Here is an 18,217-nt window from a genome sequence, read left to right as displayed (position 1 = left end):
AGTCATATACTATAAGAGCAAAGAAAAGCTGGAAAATACTTCAAAGATTTGATCGTTTTTCTGGAAATTCCTCTGCAGGTTTCTAAATTCTGTTGATATCATTTGGCATTACACAGTTAAGAGCCTTAACGTAAGAGCATTATTACTACCATGACAGGCATTGGTAGCAAGAGAATTTGATGAAAGTTATGAATGCTCTCTCCTCACCCAATAAACATACACACACTGCACACACACATACTGATTTTGTGGACATTTCTTAAGGGGCTTCCATACCTTCCAACATCTGTGCAGAAAGCAGTGCATTAAGAAAATTGTGACGATACATTGGGCTTAGCAGAAAAAAAAAAGAAAAAGCCCTGTTTGACTAGTGAGGTCTTTTTCCCTAATAGCATAAGAGTAGCACATAGACCATGAATCTACCATTTTGATTTTTAAATCTTTCTTGTTCCAAATAATTTATTCTACCCATGTTATTTTTTAATTGTCTGTCTCCCTTACCATGTAAGATCCACAGGAGAGCAGAGATTTTGTCTATTTTCTACTGCTCTCACCAGTGCTTAGAACAGTACCTGGAAGAAACGAGGGACTCAGCTAATGTCATTGAAAGAACTGTGTCCCGTCTTGAGCTGCAAAATGTACTGTCTTCCGTGTAAATTAATATTCACTTTTATTTATAATACAGTCAGACACTTTGTTTCAAGTGCTATCTTCTACTTATATCATTCTGAAATTTATAACTAAATCTGTATTTGGTTTTCTACACTTTTACTAATTTTTAATTATATACTCTTTTCCTTTTTATACTTTTATAGATTAATCTCTTTTCTCCCACCAAATGACCACCATCTCCTTGATTGTTTCAGTTACACTAAGGACAGAATATGTCTGGTGGCATCAATTTACAGAATGAAGTAAACAAAATGCAGTACGTTTAAATGACAGCAAAATAAATGTCAGTTACTCCAAACATACTTGCTTGATTAGTCAGCTCTAAACCTATTGAAACAATGTAAATACTGGTATTGAGCTATTAATATCAATAAGAATTTATTATAGGCAGCATCTATGGAAATGAGTAAAGTGGCTTGGGTGCTTAAAAACTTTGTTACCTCGAATGGTTTAAATATGGCCTCTGCAACTTGTTCCCACTTAAATTACTTCACAAACCATTTCCTCAAATATGGTACAAAGTCAATTTTAGCACTTGTTAAATTATCACAAATTCTGAGGCAGAAGACTATGAATTAATGAAGTTTTACTTTATTTTGTAATTTTCATTCTTAGGTTTAATTCAAAGCAGTACTTTGGCCTTTTTTAATTTAAAAAGAAAAAGTGGTGAAAAATGGCAACAAATAACCTTTGGTTGTTTGTGTTGCAATACAAAGCTGCCTCTTGAAATTATGACCAACAAAATTCTAAAGCTCTGTTTAAGGACAAAATTTAAAATTTAGGGCGAAATATATGCAGTTAACATACATAGTTTCTTGACACCCTACATTCACTGCCAGCAAACTTTCAACGTATCTGGCTGATAAAGAAGCTGGCAGAGACCCCACAGGAACAGAAGTTAGTGATACAAAGTAAAGCCTGTGAATGAATTCATTGCTACTAGTTTTAGACTAGTTGTCTCGGTATGCTTATGTACTGAAATGACTTGATTTTTAGATATAGCCACACAATTATTCATAGCACTCATAGCTATAGGCTGCATATCCTTACATGAACATCCACACATATCCATGTTCACATGGGCAGTCATGCTCCCACATGTGCCAATAATTGACAAGAATGCTGCTCAGAGTTAGCTGATCAAGAGATATGCAGTGCAGAACAGGATTTGAGACAGCCCAGGGTTTCCTCTTCTAGTAGGTTTAAAAAAAATTTTTTTTTCTCACTAACTTCCTTCCTGTTCTAACTGCCAGTACTCAGAAGTCAGAGTTGAGAGACAGAAGCACCCCGGACAGAGACGTGAACCACTGAATGTAAGTTGAAATACCGCAGGGTGGGGGAGGCTACAGGTGGGCACAGAGAAATATTGGAAATCTTTAAACTAGTCTACAACCCTATCTCTACAGTTTATTTTTTTTTTTTTTAGAGTGGTGGTTCCTCTTTAAAACAAACGATGATAAGAAAGCACTAGTAAGAAAGCTGCTGGGACAGTTCTGCATAGAAGGGGAAGTGAGAGCAGGGAATGGTGGCAATGACTCAGGGAGGCAACTTGGTGAGGGAGCGGAGCGTGGGTGCTGCAGCCCCGGAGATGAAATCCTGACTGTTCTGGAGCTGGGCTATGAATAAAGCCACCGGGAGGTGCCCGAAGGGGTTTCCTACAAGGTAGGAGCAGGCATCAGGCCAAACTTAGAAGCAAAAAGACTGTAGATCCGAACTGATATGGAACGTGTTGGTGGATGGCGGGTTGGTGCTGGGGTGGAGATGTGTGGTTTCCTGTTTTTAAGTAGATTTAAAGAGACTGGTTGAACAGGAAAAAAAAAAAAAAGGTCCAAAGCTGTCAAACATTAAACCATTTTCCACTAAAGAATTTTTCTGGTGATATAAGAGAAAGACATAATGAAAGCCTTCCTTAGAGTACGATGGAATTTAACTATCGAGAGGGAAGTACAGTAGAATGCACTCTTATTTACTCATCAGTCACCCAGGGATAAAATTACTACCACTAACAAAAACCGTGCATTAAATTCCTGCAGTGAGATGGGCGGAAAGATCATTGCTGTTGTTGCCACAGTATAGGGCTTTACATCTGTGAGAACTAAAAGCAAACACAGAAGACACCAACTAATTTAAGAGAGAGATTCTAGAAAAATTCAAGTGGGCCCAGTCAGGACACCTGGTCAGCGTGCCTTCAAACTGTCAAGGTCATAGTTTGGCCGCCATTAAAAGTGCTTCAGGCATGACATGAAATACTTTCTTCCTTTTTCGAGGACAGCCTAGTCAGCATGTTTTATAAAGGTAGTTTGCAATTAAACTCTAGGCTTCCGGTAACCTGTGGTGTGGGTCTGATAAACCCAGAGCTGTCCTTCTGTTCAAGGTGGGAAGAAGCAGGCTGCTGTCACATGGAGCTCCCATAGTCCCCCAGGGTTAGCACATTGGGTCCTCACGGCAGGGATGATCGGGCAAGGGAAATCAAGAGGTCTGTGTAAGCTCTGGGGGGATCGGTCACAGGTGTCACTCATCCCTGCCATTGCTTTGTTTTATTAAATTGACAAGAACATATCCTTCCCAAACCCAGATCTCACACCAGTAGTAACAGGATTATCTTACCCTTTTGTGAGATGTGTAGAATCCTAAGAGAACAGTTCATTCTCCACCCATGTGACTTACACAAATCCAGCCCATGCAGAATAACCATGTTATAGCCAAACAAAAACTGGCTGGCATCTCCCAGGCAGGGGAAGGTGGTTCTTCTTTGTCTGGGACAGCGTGAGTTTGTTCCTAGGGAAGTATGTTCTGAGCAACATAAAGATTCTCTTTTCAGCGGAAGCTCAGCACGGCCATGTCAGTGTAGCAGAAAAAATGAGGGCCTGGGCCAATGTATGGGAGCACAGGACATCACAAACTTCAGCGACCAGGGAGAGAGATATCCTGAGGATTAAACATTAAGCAGATAGAGAGCCAACATATGTGAGGTGCCTTCTGTGTGTCAGGCCTGGTGGTTAAAACTTTTAAATTTGAATCCTGAGAGGACACAGGGAGGACAGTAAGTCTCACAAGTGTTAAGTGATTTGACTGCTGGGAAAAAGAAAAACAAGAGCTACAATGCCTCAGAAGGAAGGACATTTTAGGAAATGTCCCATGGGACGAATGTTCTTTAATCTCACATTCTGAGCATCCTCGTTCTTGGGTCAGTGTTATCACTGCCCAGGATCCTGGATTAGAGTCCTCACTGGCAATTCGAGAGATAGGTCTCATGTTGCTCCTGAAACTTCACCATTTATCCCTTCAATAAACACTTACTCAATCATTCTGTGCTGTGTTACTTACTCTGGTTTCCACAGCTAGAGCTGGTAAAAATCCACTTAATTTTCTTAAAAGGGTTGATATTCTAACCACAAGTGGTAATAAAAATTCTTTACTTCTCTCTAATTATTCATGCTTCATTTAAAACCGTATTGCATTACTGAAGTATAATCTTTTGCCTCGTAAGGGCTTCCTTAATGCAGTTTTCTTTAAGGATTATTCAAAATAAATATTTGTGAAAATACCTAGCACAGTGACTTCAGTTTAAGGAGAGGTGAGTTCTCCCTCCGTTTGCATCTGAATCTGGAACAGAAGAGTATATACTACAATGAATGTGCAAACAAGAAATAATGTACCGTTTCTCTTACCAAAGGAAATCTTAAAGAATTCTGCTTCTAGTAATTTGTACCTTCCTCGGGGTTGATTACAATGTTTATTGTATCTAAAAAGACGCAGTCCTCTCAGGCTCTGGGCTGGTTCTTCTCATTCAGCTTTGCAGCTTCAAATGTTCCTCACGGGGCTGAAGTGGTAGAGAGCAGCCCTGAGGATCCCAGGAAGCACCAATGCCCTCGTGTCACTAGGGAAACCTGAGACAGCAGGGAGGACTCCAGAACCCAGACAGCTTCTGGTGTCCCAAGGGATACACAAATAAGCCAAATCACTAGGCAGGTGGTAATGCAGACCTAAATCCTAGACTAGCTCTGAAATGTCGGCAGTCCTTCAGACATGGCTCAACAATCCATGACCTGCTCTAAAGCTGCAGTCCCAGATATGGGGAGTGTAGCACAGAATCTAGTCAATGTGTGTGTGTGTGGGGGGTGTTGACAGGGTGCGGGAGAATGCTGTTATTTACTTACATAGGTACTTCTCTGATGGAAAGCCCCTACTTTTGGTACTTCCACATTTCTCTCTCTCTCTCTCTCTCTCTCTCTCTCTCTCTCTCTCTCTCTCTCTCTCTCTCTCTCTCTCTCTCTCGTCTGCCTCTTTTATCTAATATTCATGGCCCATGCTTGTAGATGCCTGATCTGGCAACTTTCGGCCATGAATCAAGTCTCCACAGTATTTTGCTCCCAGACTTAGACTGAATTCTCTCCATTAGCTATGCCTGTGTTTTCTATCCTTTCTCATCATTCACAGAGCGACCTCTGGCTTCAATTAGGAAAGGGAGTAATAAATAGAATCTAAAATTAAATTGTTCATGTGAAAGTTTTTTTAAAGACATAGAATAGTGACAGTCCATTTCAAGGTTGATTCAGTTAATAAACAATCCTTGCAATTCCCAGATTTTCGTCTCTTCCGTGCTCCTCAAAGAAACAAAATCTATTTTTAAGGCGGAAGGAGTGGATATTGTCAACACTGCAAATCCAAGGGAAAGCATTCAGTACCTGGGCAGTCAGTTACTTCGCTTCACTGAAACTATGCCACAAAACAGACAGCATTGCAGGGAAGGGAGGAGAGGAAGGGAATGCAAAGTTATTGACCATCTACTCTTGACAAGTATCGTCCTAGAATTTTTCATACGTTTCTCCAGCTCTTCAACCCCATAAAGAAAGATTATCATTCCTACCTTACTGGTGGAAAAACTGGACTCAGTGAGATTAAAAACTTGCTTAATGCCTGTAATAAGTCAAGTGCAAAACCACATTTTGAATCTCTCCTCCATCGGACTCAAAGTGCATGTTCCAGTAGACGTGAAGATCACCTTTCTCTAAATTAGGTGATTTGTTTCATCTACACTCAAAAGAGTTTCATCTTTTCTTGCCCTCAACATATTTGTAACTGCATTAACAAACTAAACAAGTGTGCCCTGTCCTGAGATTGGTGTAAATTCACAAGTCTTTCACTTTCAGTGCCTTGGAAATCCCACTGAATTTGCAAGGGAAAACACAAATTTGTGCTAAGTCATACTCATGCCACGAGTAGCCATCTTAATTTAATGTGGCATTTTAATTGAGCCGGAAAAGATTAAGACTCTAACTCACACATCTAATCCTTGATATTGTTTCACTGAGTAGCAGACATGGGAGTATGAGGGTTCCACTGTGAAAATCCATCTGTGTAAGCATCTGGGATGCAGAAAATAGAGCTAACTGGAGTAGTAAGCACATGAAAAGAAGCCATATGTGCTTTAGGGCCTGACAGAGCCCATATGAACCTCGATATAAATGTTAATGCTCCATTTCACCTTTCCTGTATAAAGACCCAAGGTCAAAAACAACATACAACAAAGCAAACAAGCAAAACAACCCTGCACTTTGTGGAACAGTGGGCAACTGAAAGGTGAGAAAAGCCCAACCAAAATGTTCTATGCTGATGGGCTGATTTCTCCCCGACCCCACCTCCATTTCCTCCTTTTCTTTCTCATTGCATAGACTTCTTTGAAGGAGCACTAGAGTCTCTGAATTAAGAACAGACCTCAGAAATCTTCTAAGGCAACGATTTCATTTTGCAGAAGACGAAACTAGAGCTCAGACAGGTTGAGACTTGTGCAACGTGACATGGGGGCAGAATTGCACTGACTCTCTTTTTGTGACACTTCTCTGCTTTGCTATCGCCGTTCCTGCAGTGTTGCAAAGAATCATTTACCTCTGCCAGTGCACCCCTGGAGAGATTCCCAAAATAACGAACGAGCTCTATGATTTCATTATTATTTCTTGATAAAGATAACTGAAGCAACCGAGTGTACTGCCTACAAGTCAGACAACCTGCCCTCTGCCCTTTACACACTATGTCTTCTTGGGCAAGTTATTTACCTGAATCTGTGAAAGAGTTTCCTGATCTGTAGTGAGGACTAAGTGAAATTATCCTCATGAAAACATTTAGTACCTTTGTATGATAACTATTATAATTATCATCAGCAATAATAAAGCCAGTTGTTTTTTAGATGATGAGATTAGAAAGTAGGCTATAGAATTTCCATAAAAGTTCTGTTTTTCACTTTAGCAAGCACCCAAAAATGAGGTATAAATTTAAAAAAAAACTGACATTTGTGGCTAAATATACACATATGTATATAGTTTGGGAAATCAGTGTCAAACTATATAAACCATTTATGGCTAAGGCTTTGGGAGAGTTCATGGGTCCCCAGAGCCCCAGAGATGAATTGTGAAATTTAAAATGCAGCATCTTTTGAGAATTCGCATGAATTTGAAATACTAAAACAGAAATAGATAGTCTCTTATATACACAGTAACAGAAATTAGGTAACTGAATGGCAACTTAGCTGACACTGCACGTCAGGAGAAACAGCAGATAGAGGCCTTAGAAAATGAAAGCACCTAGAGATGGTCTGCTCTCACCCCTTGCCACCCAAGATGAGGAAAGAAAGATCCACAGTAGTGGAAACATTTGCTGGGGTGGGGGTCACAGCTAGTTAGTTAGTGTCAAAGCAAGAACCAAAACCACACGTGGAGAGGCCTAGTTCAGCAAAGAGATAATTATCCAAAATCAAGTAGATTGACCACAGAATGCTCCCTGGGCACCTTTGCTCCTCTGCCAGGCTGTGTGGTCATGCCCCCTCAGATGCAAGTGTTACCTGATATCTGCTCCTGCTTCCACATACCCAATATTCATAGACATTGTCCTTGGTTTGAGGCTAAGCTGTGTCATTGATCTGGCGAGGCCTCAAAGAGAAGCAAGTTTCCTCAACTTTTTGCTTCATGTTTCAAAAAGCTACAGTTTCGAGGTCATGTTCCTAATCTTGGGCTTCAGGAAAGTCTCTGAAGGACTTCAGGGGTCCATGAACCCCTGGATCGATGCACAGTTTCATGGGCTTATTCCTTTTTTTCTTTTAAAAGGACCATGACTTTTATCAGATGTTTAAAGAGACCTGTAATCTCCAAAAATTGGTCAAACAATCTGCGTCTTTTTAGTATAGTTAGATTGCTCACCCTCCAACCCCTCTCCACTTTGGAGAGCAACTTCAACATCAGTATGTGCTAAAGCATAGTGTCTTGTAAACAGTAGGTGCTCACAAAATACTTGTGACCCTAATTTTGCTTTTTTCCTTGAGAACTGCTTTTCCAGTCCTTTATTTGCCATATTATGATTTTCATCTCTTTTTAATTAGCTTTCCAGAATGAGCTGGTTTGGGCAGCTGGTCTCACATCTCTTTTTCTTATGCTATATAATTAGAGCAAATTATTTTAATGTGGTCCTGGCTTTCCTCTTTTTCACTGCAACCATTTCATACAGTAATCCCATATTATCCTCTACTCTTCAATATCATTAAATAAATTGCTGTCTCATTTTTATGAAGCAATTATTGCATCTGATTGCAAAGAACCAAGGAAATTTATAACTGGCATAAGTCTCATATTTATTAATAAGTTGATCGAGATCTAGAAGACAGATCAATGATCTTGCCAGTGATCACACTGTTAGAGGTTAACAGATCCTGTCCTCTACCAAATCTTTCTGTCTGTCTCTCTCAATCTCTCTCCCTCATTCTCCTTTCAAAATTGAGATGCTAGAGTACAGAATTACAATTCCCTGCAGGTTACTGAAATCACCTTGAGCTAGGTAGTGGCTGGGTGCCTGTCATCATCTGATAGTCAGACTTCAAGCAGATGACTTGTTAGAACCAAGCAATATATTCTGGAAAGGCTTGTCCATGGGGCCTGAGATGCCCTCACCTGTACCTAACCTTCCTGATGCTCCATCCACAGGTGTGTTACGTGACCTCCACCCTTGGTATCTGACCAGGCTCCTGGCTGTCACCAAAAGAGAACCTGTCTCATCTGCTTAGTCTCTTCTGGGTTCCTCTTCATCTGCCGCTTAATAATTGTAATCTACACCTCCACTTACTGCATCCTTCATCATTTTTCCAACCAGTTCATTCACTTTCCCTGAGTGTTGTTTGGAATACAAGTTGAGTTAGTGACTATGTTTATTGTGCTGTTCTCTAGAAGCTCAGCTTTGAGTGGTGCTACTTCTTCAGCTGAAGCAAGAGTTGCCATAGGAACAGGCCTACATATTTCCTTCCTGCACAGGAAGTGGACCTAGGCATTGCAATGCTGTTTTCAGGGTTGATCAGGCTCATAGTATTTAGCTTGCTATTTTGCTAGGAGAGAATTAATGAGCCGAGAGAGATCATTTCTTTTTCTCTTCTTTTTTCTGTTAACATTGTTTTTGCCTGGCTTTACTTCCTAATTATTTTTCTTCCTGTTGCCAATGATAGTGACATCGAAACTCAAAACTACAACCAATTTTGGCCAGAGATAGTTTCACTCTCAGGGCACTTTATAGGGTTTTGCAAAGTCACTCAGGATGAGATGTGACGATATTGTCTTATAGTTGTACCACTTTGGAGCAATGAAGCCTTTAGCTACAGGCAGGGGAGGAGTTATCTTTAGGGTGGAACTGAAGGAAATCAGGACATGATCTCCTTGCCCAAATATCTCCCTTGTTTCCCCAAATCGCTCCATTGTTGCCAGCCACGAGGGCCTGAAATTATTCCAGTAGTTTCTTCCTCTTCATTAGGACATTGCATCTCATCCAGCTTTGAGAAGTTGGGCAATTCTCTTAACCTCTGGGTTCAATTTTCTCAATGATTAGATGAGGGATTGGAATATATCACCTCAAAGGTTCATCTCGGCTATGAAAAGCTCTTACTATGAAAAGCTCATGCCCTAAGGGAATAATTTTTAGATCTATTATTTAGTCATTAACACTTAAGTGAATAATTAGATCGCCCTTCAATTTTTTAAACACAAAACAAGTAAATGTAGATGATGACAGAAGAAGACAGACTTCAGGGTATGCCCACGTGAGGTCTTAGAGCATGGTCACTGGAAATCTGAGGGTGGAGGGTTGGGGTACTAAAAAGGAGGTGAGTCCAAAAATGGGAGATACATGGAAGGGTAGTAAAGACATAGTTATAGTTTTGTCTGGAGAAATTTAATGAGTATTTTGCTATTTTGTGTCAACTCAGAAGAATAGATGATTTTTACATATGGAACCTAATAAATCGATCAATGAATGCTAATAAAATGCTTGAAGTAGTCAAGTGTTACGGGAGATTCAAGAGAAACACAGAACCTAGTACGTGCCCTGAAGGAATTATGAGCAGTATTGGGTAGAAACCATTCAGACACCTTGGGAGATATCACAGGGGTCCACACTTCTCATGAGTCACCTTTGAGGTATTGCAGGAGTTCAGGGAAAGATGCAATTGATGGGAAAAAGCCCATTAATTGGGCTTCTTGGGCAAGTACTCCATCTATCTCTTGGAACCATCACAAGGGGGTCTGTGCATGCTGCCAGCTTTGACACTAGCAAAGCTGGCTGGATTTGGAGGACTGTGATAATTTCTGTAACTGTTTGAACTGGGGCTATTCGCTCAGTATTCAGGCCTGCTTGTGTTATGTTACTTCACTTGTACTATGCAACTCACAAATGCTTCATTTCTTTTTTATCGGTTTTATTCAGTGAATAGGAGGAACTTGTCACAGAATGCGAAAATTTAGGCATGTCAGAAAAAAGGCTGGACAGTATTATATTCTTATTTCATGAAATAGAATGAGGTGGAATTAGGGGAAAATATCCTGAGAAATCTCTCACAATTACAGAAGTCCATTAGGGCAAAGAAGGTGCTAACAAAAGCCCCGTAAATATTGTTCATACCTACTGACTTTTGGCTAATGGACGATTGTCCTCTCTCTCTGAAACAGATCAAAATGACTGAAAAGGCCCCAGAACCACACCTGGAAGAGGATGATGACGAGCTGGATGGCAAGCTCAATTACAAGCCTCCACCTCAGAAGTCCCTGAAAGAGCTGCAGGAGATGGACAAAGATGATGAAAGTCTAATTAAGTACAAGAAAACGCTCCTGGGGGATGGTCCTGTGGTGGCAGGTGTGTGTGTACGGGGATGGGGGTCAGGTGGAGGGTCCCGGATAAGGCATTCAGGCTATTCAGTAGCCAGTGCAAAGGCAAGGCTACCAAGTGCTTCCAGGGTGAAGTGAGTGACACACAATTTATATACGCTGAATAAAGTTAAGAACTGTATAACTAAGTCTTCTTTGGAGAGAAGGTGCAAGTCTGCATTGAAACAAGCAAAAATAACACATAGGGAGGACTGAGAAAGAATTTCAGCCTACCACCTAGAATTCTATTCTCTCCATTCTCACTCACATTTTCTCTCCTTCTTCTCTTTCTCCACCTCACTCCTAACCTAACTTTTCGTCTCTTCCACATACACAATGGCAGACTAAGACATGGCCCAAAGGTATGGATGCGCAGGGCCCAACTAGTAGAATCCCTAGCCATAACCACTCAAGAAATGTTCACTGCTAAGTAAGGTGGATCCATAAGTACTTGCAGCAGAAATGGTATCGCTGTAATTCATAAGGACAGTAAGACCACGTGAGGTGAATCTGCCACTTCCATTTTCTGTTTCTACTGCAGATAGAGATTATCAATTTTCTTTTTATGTTCTCTCTCTCCTACTTGGAATGCACACGCACACTGTACACACATGTCTCTTCCTTGTGCTTACATTCCCTTTTGAATCCTGCAGATCCAACAGCCCCCAATGTCACTGTCACCCGCCTTACCCTGGTTTGTGCAAGTGCCCCAGGACCAATCACCATGGACCTCACTGGTAAGTGGACACATCTGTTCTGTTCAAAGGAGCTAATGATATAACTGGGAAAACTTGTCCTTTGTTCCTTGTCCCAGCAGGAGAAACCCTAGTAAGGTGAACCCCAGAGATACATATGCTGGGACCAGCTCACACATCACAGCTCTCAGGGTGCATAGTATTTACCATGCTCAATCACAAGCCCAACCTCTGTCTCTAGTTCATTGAAGAGTGTGCGGGCATAAGTAAGTACTGGATATATTTACTTGTGTCATGTTTACCTCCGATTTTTATCTGCACACGATAGATAGCAAGAGAATTACTATTCATGTAAAAGTTTTAAAGTATTAAGAAGCAAGCTGTATGCTTCTGGAATTGTATTATTCATACAGTCTAAACATCAAAGCAAGTATTTATCTTATATCAGCTGTAGAACTTACCTGAAGACAAGTAGCAATCTAAAACCTCCCAAATAATGCTAGGAATTCCACTGTTAAACATATAATTGTAGCTTAAAGTTCTGATTCTTTTAAATAAGCATTCCCCCTCCCCCCAAAAAATGTACAAATTAAGATGTTATTTTCTTTCACTTTATTGTAATAAGAGTCAAGTCCTTTCCTGAGACTTAAGTCTTGAGGAGATAAGGAGAGACTAGGAAGATGAGTAGTTGGAGAAATGGGCATCTCAGAGAACTAAAGAAAGGGCCACAAAGCTAGGAATTTGGGCGCATTAAAGGCAGGTATTTAGTGAAGGAAAAAACACATATATAATATTATATCCACATATATATACATTATATATATATGGATATATATATATATATCCAGATTCAAAAAATGGATCATGACACAGAACAAAGTAGACTCTAGAACAGTAGGCTTAGGAATAAAGTAGTTCCCCTCTTGCAGGAATTAACTACTCTTTACCTTAAAAGGGCTTTTTTGTCAGAGGGAGGAAATCAGAGGCTGAGAAGACACACTTCCTCTTCAACTGAAATCATTAGAGCAGACACAAATTCAACTACCCCCACAATCTAGCATCTCTCCGGGAGAGAAACTCTCTCACCAGGACTCAGGCCTCTTCCTGTGTGAAATTGTGTAATGTTACCAGGTACAGATGTTATTTTGCAAGATAAGGTCTGAATTAGCACTGAGGAAATTTGTTCTCTTTAGAAGAGTTTGGTTGATATTGCAGGGAAAATTTGGTCTCTATTCCTTTCCCAGCAGCAGGAAACCCAACTTTGGTTTTCTGATACTGGCACCAGCTCTGTGCATGAAGCATGTACAGAACTGTGCAAAACACACACATACACACATACACGCACGCGCACACACACACACACTCATTCCTGAATGTCAAATTACACAGGATCAATTGGGCAAAGAACAGAGAATGATTACTTCTCTAACCGGGGTGCAGGAATTAAGGGCAGATTCCAGTTTTACGGGGCCTAAAGCTTTTATAACTTAAGTGACTTTCCTTAAGGAAAATAATATGCAATTGCAAATACAAATTCAAAATCAAGTACAAAGTGAAAATTCATTTAGAATGATAAAAAAGAACCAAAGCAAGTAAAAGTTTAAAAGTTACAAAATGCCACAAACATGACCACATCTACAAAACAAATAGCTGGTACTTTTATATAATATTTTCCCTATATTTCTTTATTTGAGACGTAGGGGCATATTCTTTGTCTTTTCGTTTGACCGCAATATGTAATGTCATTTGCAATAGAGAGAATGGAAAGGTAGTTCAGACTTTCCTCTGGGATAGTTGATTAACGCTTGTTTTTATTATTGACAATTAGAAAAAGACTTACTTTTGTACATAACTTATTACTGATAACGTCTTGTATATTCTTAGGGTCGTTGTCAAATTATATCCCATTTCTTTCATTTGTAGCTATAAGATTCCAGGCATTTCAAGGGTGTGTTTGTGCAGTCAGTAACCTCCAGTATTTGAGCTGACAGCCCTATGGACCATGGTGCCCTGAAGGGCCCAGTAAACGGCTCTGGAGCTTGAACTTCATTGATCTGTATGTCTCCCTCTGAGGAAAATAAAGTCTTTCTAATTAAACTCCACCTCTACAGGTGATCTCGAGGCCCTCAAGAAAGAGACTTTTGTGCTAAAGGAAGGTGTTGAATATAGAGTCAAAATTCACTTCAAAGTAAGTACTTTGCCCTGTATGTTTTTATAAAACTTAAGTCCTTCCTATAATCAGAGGAAGAAAGAATCAAATTTCTTGCATTATCGTGTTGGCAAACCTTTTGTTCGTTTGTTTTCTCTGCACCTGGACTATGCTCTCCCCGACTCCGGGCCCTACTGTTGAGACCCACTCTTGCTTCCTGCCTTTTCCCAACCAGGACCCTCTGCACTTAAGCCAATGGGATCTTCTCTCTGTGAATTTCTAATACGCAAATCCACAAGGCACACACTCCTCTGTTTTACATCATTTGTGTCCTTTCTGCCCTATACAGCCTAAGCACCTTGAGATAGGGAGAGATTACATATCCCCCGTTTCCAATATGTTACACAAAACTTTGTGAATGGTATATATTTAGTGAATATTTATTGAGAAATTCATAAATGAATGAATCAATTAATAGGAAAAGAAAGAACAAATAGAGTCTCAGCTCTACTTGCTCGGTAATTACATAAACCCAGGGAGTGTAGTCTTTGGTTAATAACTGGAAATTACAATTTAGGTGTGGAGCAGATGGAGATGTAAGTGCAAAACTGAATAGGAGATAAACTGACATATAGTGAATAGGCACATATAGTGAGCAGCCAAAATCAAGGAGAAAAATAACCTGGACTTTGAAACCAAAGAAGTCAGGAAGTCACTGCTTGCTCTCAATTGCTTATATTTGCTGTGGTTGCCCACTCAGCCATTTCCTCCACAGTACGGGCGCCACCAAGGAAGGCCCCACCTACCCCCCTATCTGCACACCAGGCCTTCTTCCCCCAGGTGCAGACTGTGATTCCAGGTCTAAGGACGATCACTCACCACATACAAACATGCCTCAAAATAATTTCATTCTGAAAACATGTGTTGATACCTCCTCTATAATAGACACTGAGCTATGGTTCACTTCCCTGTTTCCTGTAGTTCTATTTATTACTAAAGCACCTCAGAGTTTGGTGAGGCACTGTAACCAAATATGCCTAGAATAGGTTATACATCAGTCCAATGTTTTATCATGAATGCTACTGCCTTTATTTGTCAATTTAGTAAGCCAGTTTTTATCAAGTGAAACATGACAGGTAAATTTTTATGTGACTGATATGGGAAGGAAAGGTCTGGAGCATGGACTTCTGTTGGAAAGGCTGAGAAGGCTGAGTGGTGTGGGTTCTCAGTAGTCAGGGTTACACATTAAGGTGATGGAGGAGGAGGCACAGAAAGGGATTTTCACGTCACATTCACTGCAAGGTTTGGCCTTGTCTCTAACAGGAGAACCATCATTCTTTGTGTGTAACTCACACAAACCTGAACTACCCTGTGTCCTGTCCCAGCAAAGACCTATAGTTAGAAGAAACACCAGTTAAAAACTGAAAATAATTGAAAAAGCAATTTAAATCTTTACTGATATCTCTTGAAAAATATCGGAGAAGGTTTGCATTTGTAACACCAGCAACACATCCTAAATTCGTCTTTCTTTATCTCTCTTAGTTGTTCTCAGTGTTCTTTTCTTTCTCCCCTGAGACTTCACAACACTTTCCAAAATCTTGGCCTGGGATGGTTCTTTTACTCTCCCCCCCCCCCACCCTTTTCCTTTGGCCTCCCAAAGAAATGCAGCTCTGATTTCTACAGCTCTCACTTCTATTCACGTCACCAAGGCTTCTTCCCCTGGTGTGGAAGAGTCAATGCAGAGGGACGTGCAAGCAGAGAACAAGAATACTAGAACTATCCATATTTTTCTTTCACCCATTTCAAACATGTTTATATTAAATGCACATTCTATGGAGCAATAGAAACACAGGAGACTCTGTTTTGAAGTCCTGATTGCTACTCCACCACCAGTCCTGTTTTTAGGTCTTTTTCCCAGCAGACCGCATCTCCTACTGGGCTCAAGGGACCAGCGTAGAGAATTCTAGAAAGATTCATTCATTTTCCCTATTCCTATGAGCCACATGTGGGAGTCGGAGTAATTAGGAAGTTTGCATTTCATTTTCTCACAATTTCTTCAATTAAGTTGTTTTCATTCTGTTGCAGATTGTACTGACAGTCTAGAACCTAATAAACTGGCCATAGTCACAGCTACGCTACCTCGCTACCAACAAAACAAAGTGTAGCACTGACTGATTGGTTTAATTATTTTGTCCAAAACATAAAGGGGAGAAATTATTTGAAGATTTAATTCTACTTAATTAATTATATTAATTATATAAATAAATTTTATGAAGAATTTTCTAATTCTTCATAGTGACAAACAGTGAACCAAGCCTTCCAGGTGATGATGCAATGTCCACTTTAATTTGTTTGTATAAACATGACCACTGAATAAAATTAATGGACAACCCAGTTCAATCCTAGGTAAAATGACTCATGGGAAAACAAAATGCTTGGACTCTATATTTTCATTCTGCTTTAGTGAATTTTTTTGAGAGGTCTGGGAAAGTGGCAAGACGTCAGACAATGTCTGAAAATGACAGACATCCAAAACACTTGCCAGACGCAAGTGGATTTCACCCGTTGTTTTTATATGGGAAGGATGTTTTTGTGTGGCCCCTCATCTCTAGACTCCAGTTATATTGCAACCATCTTCTAGACCTGATTTTCCATGATGGCTTTTCTCCTTGTTGTTTGTTTTCCTTATGCTAGGTGGATCATGTCTGAGGTTAGGATTTTCTGACGTTTACATAATATTTTCCATTGGTACCTTTGTAACCTTTTCTAAGACGAGGACCGTCTTCTGGCCAGCAGTATGAGGAAGGGGAAGCTCGAGACCATTCTTTGCACTATTGAGGAAGGAGAAATGTAACAAAGAACTTTGAGACCATGTTTTCATTAACCACCCCCTCCCCAAAACCCAGGATCCCAGTATCCGATTATTAAAAACAGACTGGCCACATTGAGTTTTGTGAATGCCTCTCTCTGTTCTCTGGCACACCGCCACACTCAATGATAATAGTAACATTTATTCTGAACTGAATTTCAGTCCTTTCATCCTCAGAGAAGACTCGGCTAGGTAGGATCAGAATGAATGATGAGTAAAAATGAAAGCGTCTTTTTAATCTGAATTGCTTGGATCCTTCCACCTACCTACAGGTGAACAAGGATATTGTGTCAGGCCTGAAATACGTTCAGCACACCTACCGGACTGGGGTGAAAGGTAAGGGGTCTCTACCTGACACCGTCCCAAAGCCTGCTTCCCCTGCTACTTAAACTTCTAGGTATTAGCAAATTTTAGGCATAACTCACTTACGAATCTGACAAAAGCTGTGGACACTCACCCTAGGAAAGGGCACAAAATACACCTTTGACCTAGATGTTAACGGGAAGGCCTCCATTCAGGAGACCCTAGATTAGACAGAGTTGGCACTGAGCTTCTGGAATTCAACTTTATCACTTACAAAGGGGATGAGTAATCAAGATAATTGTGAATAAAATAAAGTACATAAAAGTACTCTCAAAAGTTAAAAACTAAATAAATAAAGCAGTTCCCAGGCATAAAACATGGGTGTCAGAGAAACCCAAGACAGGAAAGTCTAATATAATTACATGTGTTTGTTGAGAATGGGAGTTGGGAGTAGCATGGAGGAGGGGGAGGCTGGAGGTGGATGTTAATTTCCTAAACAAAGACATAGAAACAAAAACAACAACAACAACAACAAAAAAAAACCCTCTTTCTAGAATTGAGAGATCTGTCTAATTGAAACCAATAATAGTACATTTAGGTAATGTGTTTGTTGTTCCTCTATTGGACTCTTATGCTAATGACCTTCTCCTTCTTCCCAGTGGATAAAGCCACGTTTATGGTTGGCAGCTATGGGCCTCGGCCAGAGGAGTATGAGTTCCTGACTCCGACTGAGGAGGCTCCCAAGGGCATGCTGGCCCGAGGCACCTACCACAACAAGTCCTTCTTCACCGACGATGACAAGCATGACCACCTCACCTGGGAGTGGAACCTGTCCATTAAGAAGGAGTGGACAGAATGAGCACATCCTCCCATCCCCAGCCCTACACTTGCCACCTGCAAGAACCCTTTTAGTCATGTCCTTTCTGATCACGGCGGGGCCCCACATTCTCCTATTGATGCATCTTCTCCCACACACTTTCTCAACATGGTCCCTAGCACTGGACGCTTAAAACCCAGGCTTTAATCCTGCCCACTTTTTTTGATTCCTCATCCTGGCCAGATCTTTGACGTTCTCCACCTCAACACACATTCATTTAATATTTCTTCTCTTTCTCCCATGTGAGCAACTAGAGGTCAGGAAATGGGCAAACGATTGATCACTACCCATCCCTTTGCCTGGGGTTCCAGTGCTCATTCCCAGCCCTGGGTTCTTCTGTGGTTGCTGCTGGCTCAGTGAAGGTCCCTAGTCACATTCCCTGCCCGTTAAGTTCTTCTTTTCTGGGAGACCATATAAACAGCACAAACGAGTAAAAATAAAACAATTGTATGACCTAACTGAGATCCGTGCTTCCCTATTTTC

At 40.6% G+C, this 18,217-nt stretch overlaps 2 protein-coding genes across 5 annotated transcripts in view; one reads left to right on the top strand and one right to left on the bottom strand.

The window, feature by feature from the left end:
- Positions 1 to 18,217, bottom strand: part of PDE6H (phosphodiesterase 6H) — a 149,935-nt gene that overhangs the window by 20,330 nt on the left and 111,388 nt on the right. The window contains exon 1 of one of the 3 annotated variants that reach the window (XM_088798130.1): positions 16,438 to 16,567. The exons of 1 other annotated variant lie outside the window; for it this stretch is intronic. The gene's annotated coding sequence lies outside the window, so the exon portion shown is untranslated. Of the gene's footprint in view, positions 1 to 3,279; positions 4,063 to 16,437; positions 16,568 to 18,217 lie in introns of those variants that run through there. One more of the 3 variants, XM_088798132.1, reaches the window with a different exon arrangement.
- ARHGDIB (Rho GDP dissociation inhibitor beta) lies at positions 1,828 to 18,196 on the top strand. Of its 2 annotated transcripts, none has more exons than XM_019744750.3 (6): positions 1,828 to 1,985; positions 10,647 to 10,830; positions 11,495 to 11,578; positions 13,648 to 13,724; positions 16,827 to 16,890; positions 17,517 to 18,196. In XM_019744750.3, exons 2-6 carry the CDS (start codon positions 10,653 to 10,655, stop codon positions 17,714 to 17,716), a joined length of 603 nt encoding a protein of 200 aa, XP_019600309.1. In that variant the 5' UTR covers positions 1,828 to 1,985; positions 10,647 to 10,652; the 3' UTR covers positions 17,717 to 18,196. The 2 variants fall into 2 exon arrangements, with proteins under 2 accessions (XP_019600309.1, XP_019600310.1); XM_019744751.3 differs by lacking the exon at positions 1,828 to 1,985 and adding an exon at positions 2,190 to 2,334.

Source organism: Rhinolophus sinicus, chromosome 1 (genome assembly GCF_057876585.1).
Source record: "Rhinolophus sinicus isolate RSI-liver-muscle chromosome 1, RSI-T2T, whole genome shotgun sequence".
Taxonomy (NCBI): Eukaryota; Metazoa; Chordata; class Mammalia; order Chiroptera; family Rhinolophidae; genus Rhinolophus; species Rhinolophus sinicus.
Note: the sequence above shows the minus strand (reverse complement) of the source record. Positions and strands in the feature narration are given on the sequence as shown.